Here is an 11,620-nt window from a genome sequence, read left to right as displayed (position 1 = left end):
GCTGAGTCCTGGGTCTTGATCGTAGCACCGAGATGGCCATGTTCCCGCAGAGAGAACATGAGTCATCCACGAGCGCTGCCTGAGCGTGCTGAAAGCCCAAACACGTCACGCAGCGCTCGTGCCCGTCGAAAGGCAGAAGAGATCTACCGCACCCAGAAGTGCACGGATGAAACATCCTGAAAAGGACGTGTCACGTGCAAGCTCTTTTGTGAGAGGAAACTTTGCAGTCGATGCCGAAGCGCCCAGGGAAACACACACCAGCTGTCAAACAGACCACTGCGCAGATCAGCAGGCAGGAAGTATGCGATCACTTGAACGCGCCGTCACACCAACACCGACTGGAAAGCTGCTCGTCTCGAAGAAGCTGACAAGTCTCAGAAGGCTGTAGGAGTGAAGAGGTACTCTTGGCTCCGAAAGCAGAAACATAATGCGATATTGCCACGTACTTCCTTATATTCTCACGCGGTGAGGCGGAGTTACGTATGCAAATTCCGCATGCCCCATGGCATTGGCACGCCATTGGGCGTTTTCTCTAAACTCGAAGTTGATAGGCTTCTAAGCGAAACCCCCATTCGTTAGTCACTAACGTTACGTCGTAGTGACTGAACGAAAGGGAACTACTTTTCTCTTATTTTCAGTCTCTCCCATTCACTTTCAATGGCCGGTCATTTTTGATCGAGAACACCACAAGTGTGACTGTGCCATTTTGTACAAAATAAAAGCATTTCAAAACAAACGTCCTGGTTAAACATTAAAGCACTCTAGTGTGATAAACAGTGCACATTTTATTCATTTTTTATTTTATTTAATATTGTAAAAATTGTATATAAATAACGCTTTTTTCACCCCAAAAATTAGTTGCCTACTCTCAGATAAATGAGGCCTACGATGGTAATTTTTGACCAGGAACACCGCTAGTGTGACTTTGTGCCATTTTGTATTAAATAAAAGCATCTGAAAGCCAACATCCTGGTTAAACATTAAAGCACACTAGTGTGATAAATATAATATATAATTTATCATACTAAATATATCTATCACATTTAATATATAAATATAATAATAATGTTTTCACTCAAAATTAATTGCCAACTCTTAGATAAATGAGGCGATTAATCAGATGCAAATACCCAACCCACATTTTACAGTGTTTTCGAATCCCCCATCTGCATTTACTCACCTTCATGTAGTTTCAAAAATAAATATGTATTTCTTTCTAAAGATACTTTTTGTAATGTCGATTTGATGCTCTTCTCATTTAACACAATAATAACTTTAAATGATAATTTGGGGGTAATTTCTCAGTGAAACTGGATGTGTGATTTATTAATTAATCTGCACATCATATAATTAATTAGATACAATTTTTTGATCCCACTTTATATTAGGTGGCCTTAACTACTATGTACTAACAACTTAATGTATATAGAGTGGGTCCAAATTTTTAATCGCTTGACAGCCCTTTTTTAAATAGTTTATTTGTGGCATTTTTTTTCTCTGCAAATATTGATATGCAATTGTTTGCGATTAAATTAATCAGGATATTATGTAATTAATTTGATTAAAAATGAATGGACAGCTAATTGTTATTTCATATAATATGTATTTACTATATAATTATAATAATAATTTATCCACTCCCTGGTAAGAAGAAAGTCAACAAATATTTACAAAGAATTAAATAATTGTTTTCCAAAAGATGATATAATAACATTTTTAAAAATGTATACATTTTTAATCAAATCTCACTGAAGAAAAGTAGGCTGATTTTATTGTAATTCACAATGTTGTGTCTTTCGCTGAATTTTGATGTTATAAAAATAAGTCCAACCTCGAAAAACCGCTGTAAAAATTTAACAAATACTTTTCAAGTAGAAATAAAATTGTAATGAGTAAAAAGTGAAAAGTAATGTAAAAGTATCAGTTCAGTTTAAATAGCACTCGAGTAAACTACAATCCCGCAAAATAATACTTTAGTAATCAAGTAAAAAGGGTAAAATCCCTTGATATAACTACACCCCTAACAGCACTTAAACTGCAGCAGTGTATTTTAACGCCCAGAGTGTTGGCACAAAGAATGGAACTTCCTGAAGAAATTGTGTACTTTGACTGATAACCAAAAGTCTATAAACAATGCCTGTGATAATTAACAGGTCAAATGTACTTGTTTCATTGTCTTTAAAGGAAAAGGGAAAGTCAACATGCAAAGTTTAGGGAAAGGAAATTAATTTTATCTGTGCCAAGATTTCAAAACGAAACTGCACATCAACACATCCAGTTTTAGGCTATTTGAAAGTATTTGGCTAAGTATTGAGTTTATCATCAGATGGATGGAATATCAGATGGATATCATCAGTTTGATGTCAAGAACATGATGCAAGATAATCTAAGGAAATAAGGTCAAGTAGAGAGAATAGTTCTTCCAAAAGTAAACATGCTGTCATCATTTACTCACACTCATGCTGAACACAAAAGTAGATATTTTGATAAATGTTCCACTTACCAACAGCAAAACAAATGAAGTTAATATATTTTATTTTATTAATTGTGTGTTTTATGTTCCGGTGCTGTACTGATGTACAGTAAATGCTTCACATTTTCTGTTTTTACTATTAGGTAGAGATTTTACGATTGCTCTGAAATCAAGAATCACAGGGAAAGAACACGGACCTACGTGTTAATCTGAGTAACATCAGTTTGCTAGTTAACTCCAGAATTTTCAACTGTGAGGCTGGTTTTTACCATACCGTTCCCATAGTTCTTCTACTGGGAAAAGATTTATCTTGTGTTTACACAATACACATGAAATAAGGGGTCTATTTACACATAATACATTAATATAGTAATATACAATAATAACCTCAAAATGAATATAAAGGTAGAACAGTTTTATTTATTAAAATCACTCAAACTTGCTCGTGTAAATAATATATAACACTGTAATGCGGAATGACACACTGGCCCCAAAAAGTATTTGGACACTTAAAGGCATAGTTCACCCAAAAATGAAGAAGAAAAAAAAAATGGACTCACAGTCAAGCCATTCTATATTGAGTTTCTTCTTTCAGCCAAACACAATCAGAGTTATATTAAAAAATATCCTTGCTTTTTCCCAGCTTTATAATGGGAGTAATAGAGATTTTGAAGCCCAAAAAAGTGCATCCATCATAAAGGTAATCTATACGGCTCCAGGGGGTTAATAAAAGCCTTCTGAAGCGAAGCGATGTGTTTTTGTAAGAAAAATATCCATATTTATAGCTTTATAAAGTATAAAATTACTGGCTTCCACTAACAGGTGTACGCAAGTCTAGTTCCGGACGAAGAGTGACCTCTGACCCGACGCATGGTGTATTGACAAACGCGGACGCGCAGAGTATAGAGTAAAAACGAACGGTTAATGAAACAAGAATTTTTAAAGAGAAATGTCAGAAGAGCTTGAGTTTGTTAAAAATTTAAATTCTCATCATTTACTCACCCTCATATCGTTCCAAACCTATAAGACTTTCGTTCATCTTCGGAACACAAATGAAGATCTTTTTGATGAAATCTGAGATTTCCATTGAAAATCCATTGACAGCTACGGAACTACCACTTTGACGCTTCAAAAAGTTTAATAAAGATATCGTAAAACTTATCCATATGAATTGAGCGGTTTAATCTGAATCTTCTGAAGAGTTATAATAGTTTATGAACAGATTTAATTTAAGATTTTATTCACATATAAACCCATCTCCGGCGTGATGACTCCGATCGTTTGAATATTCCTATTTAATATTTGTTAAATCGATATGTCATCCTCAATAAACCCGTCTCCGGTCTTTCGAATATTGCACTTTAATAATTGTTTAATCAATACGGCATCCTCAATAAACCCATCTCCGGCGTGTTGCCTCCAATCTTTCGAATATTCCGATCTATTATGACCTCTGACCTGTAAAATTACCAGAATAATAATCATACGCTGTTTGTTAATAGGCCAGAGGAGAACTGGCACCTCGACTGAGCCTGGTTTCTCCCAAGGTTTATTTTTCTCCATTAGGTCATCTGATGGGGTTTTGGTTTCCTTGCCACTGTCGCCTTTGGCTTGGCTTGCTCAGTTGGGGACAATACATTTTTCAACTAAATATCCAAATAAATCTAATTATTAAACTAAATTAACTATATCAACTAAATTACTGATCTAATTACTGATCTAATGCCCACGTTGTCACTGTATGATAATTGAAATGAGCTAGATGACATTCATGTTTTCTCCGGAACGGCTGTATGGCCGAATAAAATTCTGTTGCATTATTTTCCTGTTTAATACTGTGAAGCTGCTTTGAAACAATCTGCATTGTAAAAAGCACTATATAAATAAAGTTGACTTGACTGACTTGACTTGACATATAAACATTCATCAACGCACACATCAGTTATGATAAACAGAAGATCAAGCATCTGTTCATCATTTACAGCGTAATGGATTCGTTTTATGATCTCTTTATGAACTTTTTGACGTGCCAAAGTGTCAGTTGCATAGCTGTCAATGAAGGGACAGAAACCTCTCAGATTTCATCAAAAAGATCTTCATTTGTGTTCTGAAGATGAACGAAAGTTTTACAGGTTTGGAACTACATGAGGGTGAGGGTGCCTGAACTAACCCTTTAAGTGTCCAAAAACCTTTTGGGGACACTGTACATACATTGTATTTAGATATTGTCTATCAAATATCCATTTTATAAGACAATGATACTGTTAGTAGCAAAATTACTCATACAGAAAACACAGGCCAGCTTTCCATTCACTATTCAGATAATGTCCAGGCGAATGTTCCTTTCAGCAGAAAAATGCTTCATTTTGTTGATGTGCTCTTTATCTGTTTAGCTGAGAGGGATGTCACTGATGTTGCTCCTGGATTTCTTTCTGCAGTGTCGGATCAGCAGCACAGCGATAGTCAGTAGTGACAATGACCCTGCAGCGGGCAGTATGGCTACGGGCAGGTCTACTATTTTCACCCCATCATTTTGTGCTAGATTTAAAGTGTAAAGAATCATTGGAGTAGAGAAACATCACTGTAACTGAAATATTCCATTGTTACTGAATAAGTTATGATTAGTGCTATGAATTGTATATAGTCACAGCTAAAGGGTGTTGTAGATTTTTTTTTTATAATTTAAGTTACATGTGACTATGTAATGAGCAAGTATATCATAAAACCATCTACCAAAACGTGTTTTTGCCCTACCATAAATCACCATGGTAAGCCTATAATTGTCAACATGGATTTCCCCGGAATACTGCATACTTTCATTATTCCTCCGTGTGTGTTTATGTTATATCCGTAAATAAAGTATAGAATGCCAGGCTACTACCGAAAGTACTGAAAGGGATAGTTCACCCAAAAATGAAAATGATCCCATCATTTACTCACCCTCAAGCCATTCTAGGATGACATTCTTCTTTCAGAAAAAATACAATCTGAGTTGAAAAAATGCATCCATCCAATATAAAAGTACTCCACACACCTCCAGAGGGTTAATAAAGGCCTTCTGAAGCAAAGTGACGGGTTTGTGTAAGAAAAATATCCATATTTAAAACTTAATAAAGTAAAATAATTAGCATCCGGCGGACCGTCTTCCATATTCAACTTAAGAAGAAAATGCCTCTTGTGGTTCAAAATGCTTACGCTACGTCAGACGTCATCGTCGCACCAGTTGCGCTTTTTCCGTAAGTTGAATACGGAAGGCATATTTTACTTAAATATGGATATTTTTTCTTACAAAACCCCATTTATTTGCTTCAGAAGGCCTTTATTAACCCCCCAGAGTTTTGTGGATTACTTTTATAATGGATGGATACACTTTTTTGGGGCTCTGAATTTTGGGCTGCCTGTCACTGCATGCCATTATAAAGCTTGGAAGAGCCAGGACAATTTTTAATATAACTTTGATTGTATTCGTCTGAAAGAAGAATGTCATATACACCTAGGATGGCTTGAGAGAACTTTCATGTGTAAATCATGGGTTCATTTTCACTTTTGGGTGAACTATCCCTTTAAAGCCACAACAACTGAATTTGTAACTGAAAAGAGTTTGCAAGCAAAAAGGGAAAGTGCCAGAAGCTACCTGTAATAAAACATGAATCAACATATTTGACCACAGGAGCTGAGTTGTTGTCCAATTTGAAAAGTTGAAAAATAACAAAAGCGAATTCATTATATTAATAAAAACTATAATAGTGTATAAATACTAAAATAAGACTGGTGCACATAGTGACTTCCCATGGAAAGACATTTACTAAGTGAAATCTCCAGAAATGTTATAAACTCACCTTCAACTGTAATGTTGATTCTGCTTGTCTCAGTGCCAAAGTCATTGTTTGCTTCACAAATGTAAATTCCTGCGTCTGTTATTTTGAGGGATGGAATGTTTAAAAGCACAGCTGAATTGTTCAAAAGCACAGCTGAATTGTTCAAAGCTACTGACGCATTGCTCTGAGGCTGTCTATACAGTCTCAGAGTCAGTTCTGCTGACCCATCGTCTGAAGAACACAATATGGTTATGTTCTCTCCTTCTTTTGGGTCTCCTCTATGGCTTAGCTCGATTTTGGGGATGTTTGGAGGACCTGCATTTAAATGGAGGTTAAAGATCATGGACAGGTTTAAATGGTTAGACAAGACAGTACATTTTATCCTGAGTTAATTTACCCACCTAGAACAATGACTTTTACCCTCATCTGCTGGCTTCCCACTGCATTGCTCGCGTTACAGCGGTACCACCCTGCATGAGACCAGGAAGCATTACTTATTATGAGCTTCTCATTCTGGCTCTCATTCTGTGCAGGTTCAGTTTCCTCTTTCCACCACAAAATTGTTGGTTTGGGATTTCCATCTGCACGACATGTTATCTCCAAATGTTCACCAAGCTTTACTGAGTGATTATTCCTGGAAAATGTAATAGTCCCTGGACCATCTTAGGAAGAAGTGTAAAGTTTTCATTGATGACATATGAAAAATTATTTAATTCTTGTTAACAACTTGTATTATTTGATATTCTGGGTTCAGTACAAGTTAACCTCAATCGACAGCACTTGTGAAATAATGTTGATTACCACAAAAAAAAAATGCACTTATCTTTCCTTTTTCTTTAAAAATAAGCAAATAAAATGTATTAATAGGAGGCACTTACGTTGTGGTCATGCTAGACTTTGAGCAAAAAAAAATTCTACTGACACTGCAATGGTTGTGATATGACATGCTCGTCTGAAAACGAGGTGTGTTCAGGCGCATTGTTGGCGCGTTGCTATTTTGAGGCAACTGAAATCGACTGCGCCATTGACCAACAAAAACCAAGCAACCCCCTCCCCCATTCCTGTCCCACCCACTTTTTAAAACAATTTTACGCCACTGTGTGCAACCAATAAATCATTCATTCAACAATGTTTGTGTTCTTATTGGATAAACTCTTGGACGTCTTTTAAAAAGTCTGTGTTGTGAACCTGTGTTCTTCACACAGTTGTAAACACAACAGCTGTGTTCGACTTGAAGTGGCACTTCGCAGACTGATCGGTGTATGATATTAAAGTACAGCGAGAGTGTTCAAACGTGTCTGAATAGTGTAAATAAAAAAAAGAAATCAAATTATGCTGGCTGATGTCATAATGGCAAAATCATAACCTAATATATAATTTCATCATGACGATAACCATGCCCAACACATCTGTGTATGACGCCAAAGGTTTCTCAATGAAATCAATGGAGTACCCTGTGCGTTAAAGGGGTGGTAAAACACATTCTTTTGAAGGCTTGACTGTGTTTGTGGGGTGCACTGTAACATGTGTTCATGCTTCGTTTTAAAAAAAATTGCCTTATTTTTCATATATTTGACCTTTATTCTACACTGCTCTGTCCCTCCTTGTAAAACGGTCTGATGCTTTCCGGGTTGTATGAAGCCAGTCCCTCAAAAATACGCAGTGGGCTCAGATTGGTTAGCTGGCCCAGTGTGTTGTGATTCGCTAACCGCCTAGTGCACGTTTGTCGGAAACGTCACGCCCCTTACCGGAGGCTGTGCTTTGGTCAGTATTAGAAACCGGCGTCAATAAAACCATATGAGCCCGAATCAGACCCAGAACATTTGAGTGAAGATGATCGAGCAGAACCTGTTCATTCCTCAAGAGTAAAGACTGCGGATATATAGTGATCGCTACTGAATGGCACTAACTTTTGTATTTTTAGAACGATAATAGCCAAATATCTGTCGCAAGAACTAACCCAAAACGAACACTAAGCTCTGGCTTTAACTAGTAAGTTAGCCAAATCACACACAGAACCATGTTTAGCAAGCCTGTAGATAAACAATAAAAGCTCTAATCAAAGAATCATTTACACTAATGTCAGGTTCGCTGTTGAGATTTTAACGTCAGTGTTTGTAACGTTAGGTGTTCGTCGGATAACGTTAAGTATGAATGAGCTTTTAACAGACTGGTTTGCAGAATAGCGTTGTCTTCTGTTTACTTCCTTGCTACAACCTATTACAGGAAAACACATCGATGAAAAATAAATCAGACTTACAGGTTGTGGCCCGTAAACAGCTTCTGTTTGTAAATCCAGCTTTCAGGACAAGCCGTTGTGCATATCCTGTATTGAACTCGCGAAGTTTGTGGAAGTTTGTGTTGTCCTCCGTGAAATGTGCAGCGCGCGCGTCGTGCATCCACGCACCGGCAGTGTTTTTTTCACGCAGCTGACGTTGTGCAAATCTGGCATTGAAATCGCGAAGACGGTGGATGTTTTCCTCTGTTAGATGTGCTGCAGGGAGCCTTGCGCGCGCCTGATTCCCCGCTGACTCAAACACACGTGCATATAACATGCTGTATGTTAAACGCTCTGCAACGCACCCCCGTCCCAAGGAAGGCTGAACAGAGCAAGTGCCCCAGACCTGCAATCCGGATGAAAATAACAGCGTTTCCTTGGCATCGCGGCAACAACACTCCAGCCTTACTATACCACAACAGCGGCGCGATACAAAATGGCCTCACCCCCCCTTATTTAATATTCTCGGAGGAGGGGTTTATGTAAATATTGAGCCTGTTGATGTCACCAACCCTGGAGGAATGTGTGTAGTCGCCTGCTGGCCGTTTGCTGTAGTTCTTAGAAACTGATTTCTTTAAAAGCAAATATCTCCCTTTGCTTTAAACTTTGAACGTTGTAACTTTGCAGATGTTGTTTATGCTCAAGCAGCAACATTACTCGTTAGCTAAAGTTAGAATAGTGAAATCGTGCTTTACCACCCCTTTAAAATGTGACGCCGAAGGGAACTGACCAAGCGTTAGTATGTGACGAGTTGGGTGTGAGACCGTGTTGCTCTCACTGTACTTTGATGTCTTAACACCGTTCGGTCTAAACAGCGCCGCTTCAAGTCGGCTTGCTTCTTCCATAAGGGGATTTACCGACGGCTTTGTTTCCTGACTGACCGTTAAAGAACGCAACACACGTCTCCCAGAAATCCTGAAGAATTCAACCAAAGAGATGATGACTTTGAAACCCCTGAAGTGTTTCATATTTTGTGTGCCTTATGCATCAGACTTAAGTCCATGGTCGTGGCATCTGAGGCTGAGACTACCAGCATTAGCATGCGTATGAATGGTCAATGGAACAAATAGTGTAGTAGTGTGACTGTGACCTTCCCTTTACAATGGAAGCGAATGGGTCCATAAACATTAAAATAATTACTGTTTCAATAGTATAACACAAAACACACAGTACATAATGTGTTTGCATGATTTAGTTTAGAACTAAAATCTTAATAACCTTTCCTGTGTAAAGTTATATCCAATTTTACAACTTCTTTGCCATGACAACACGACGCCTAAAACGACTGTAAAATGACGAGAGCAGCTTTACAAGTTCAAAAAACACAGGTTTTTCCACAGAAGAATTAATGTATGTGCTTTATCAAATCAACAAAAAAAAAATTGGCCACATTCACTTTCATTTTAAGTGCCTCACAATAACCTCCAAAAACAAAAACTTGTACTGAACTCAGAATATTCCCATTATAAAAGTTAGCCACGTGTTACTCTACAACTTACATTCAGCATTTGAATTACGAGTTTTTTGCAATCCAGTTTCAGAGATAGTCAGTGTGGCCTTGCAACTGATATTCTTGCCCAGATCCAAGACAGACGGCGTATAATTAAACACAAAGGAATAATTCTGAACACGATCGTCATCATATCCTTCAGGGACATTCTCTTGGAGTGTCTCATTTCCACGAATCCACTCAATTTGTAACTTGTCCAATGGGTAAACATTGTGGACTGTGCAGTTGAGCTTCTGAGTATGGTTTGCTATCAAACTCTTTATTTTGGGCAGTACAGGATCTTGTGGAAATGCTGCAAACAATACACTTCATCAAGTCAAACCATCATCCAATCATTTATAAGTTTTTTCACTCCCTGTTTCATTGCTTTAAACATAAATAATAATAATATTTACCATAGTTGAAGAACACTGACTGTTACTGTTAATTTGCTACCGACTAGTCTGATCAATTCTGATTGTTACTGATAACATTTCACTACTTAGACAAGCAGCTTTACTTAGTCATTACAAAAGAAATGTAAAACAGCATGTCTATTTGGGAGAACAGGAGAAACATACTTACAGAAGACTTGTATATCTGACGTTTTCTCTTTGACTTTTCCCTCACAAGAAGCTTTACATACAACTTTATTTTTGTGTGCAAGTGAGATGTTTCTGATCAGCAGCCGGGAAACATTCTGCTCATTTGTAATATCACCGCCGTGAAATTTGTCTAGTAATGCTTTCCACATGAAGGTCACATTACCCGGACAAGCCTTCACACGACAGGTCAGCTCCAATTCCTTACCAATATCAATAACTTGCTTTAATGGGGTTAATTCTACTTCAAAACCGGGGTTATCTGTAAAAATAAAACAAAATAAAAAAGTTTACTGTCAAAATGATGGATGATTAATTGTGGATGGTTAAAATTGATTAAACAAAGTGTAGTATAGGTCTTCTTACCTGTTGTTACACTGAGAATATTAATCCACAGCACAAAAGTGATGCATTTCACTCCACACATCTTTCTTTCGTTGTGCGTCAATCCAGCATGGATTCAGAATGTTGTTGGATATTCCCAGAACAGCTGTTTTTGGATACTGATCAACCAATCCTGCTTGTTCCTTTTTACTTTCTCTTTCTTCAACCAAACCAAACCCATTTGGCTCAATTCTCCTACTCGCATTTTCCTCATATCCTCCTACTTGTGCATATAATCAATTGGTACTTTGAGTTCTTACCTCCAATAACCATGTATAATACTTTACAATAAGGATCCATTTGCTAATATTAGTTAATTGCATTAGTTAACATTAACTAACAATGAACAATACTTCTACAGAAAGTATTAATCTTAGTTAATCTTATTGGTAACACTTTAGAATAATGGTCATTAGTTAACATTAGTTAATGTATTAACTAACATGAACTAACCATGAGCAGTACATTTGTTACTGTATTTGTTCATCTTTGTTAACGTTAGTTAATATAAATACAGCTGTTCATGGTTTGTTCACGTTAGATAACAGTGCATTAACTAATGTTAATACGATTTTA

At 37.1% G+C, this 11,620-nt stretch overlaps 1 protein-coding gene across 1 annotated transcript; it reads right to left on the bottom strand.

The window, feature by feature from the left end:
- Positions 1-2,873: 2,873 nt before the first annotated feature.
- vcam1a (vascular cell adhesion molecule 1a) lies at positions 2,874-11,256 on the bottom strand. Its single transcript, XM_079820538.1, has 6 exons — positions 11,027-11,256; positions 10,644-10,922; positions 10,069-10,371; positions 6,693-6,953; positions 6,313-6,606; positions 2,874-5,011 (listed from the first exon to the last, which is right to left on the bottom strand). The coding sequence occupies exons 1-6, from the start codon at positions 11,085-11,087 to the stop codon at positions 4,863-4,865; spliced, it is 1,347 nt and encodes a 448-aa protein (XP_079676664.1). The 5' UTR covers positions 11,088-11,256; the 3' UTR covers positions 2,874-4,862.
- Between the last annotated feature and the right edge of the window lie 364 nt (positions 11,257-11,620).

Source organism: Gobio gobio (assembly GCF_949357685.1).
Source record: "Gobio gobio genome assembly, chromosome: 6".
In the NCBI taxonomy this organism is placed as follows: Eukaryota; Metazoa; Chordata; class Actinopteri; order Cypriniformes; family Gobionidae; genus Gobio; species Gobio gobio.
This window is presented reverse-complemented; position numbering and strand designations above follow the sequence as displayed.

Coding starts and splice junctions, on each gene's coding strand:
- vcam1a (XM_079820538.1), bottom strand. CDS start 11,087: ATGTGTGGAGTGAAATGCATCACTTTTGTGCTGTGGATTAATATTCTC. Junction 10,923..11,026: donor TATTCTCAGTGTAACAACAG/GTAAGAAGACCT, acceptor TTATTTTTACAG/ATAACCCCGGTTTTGAAGTA. Junction 6,607..6,692: donor GGTAAAAGTCATTGTTCTAG/GTGGGTAAATTA, acceptor ATTTAAATGCAG/GTCCTCCAAACATCCCCAAA.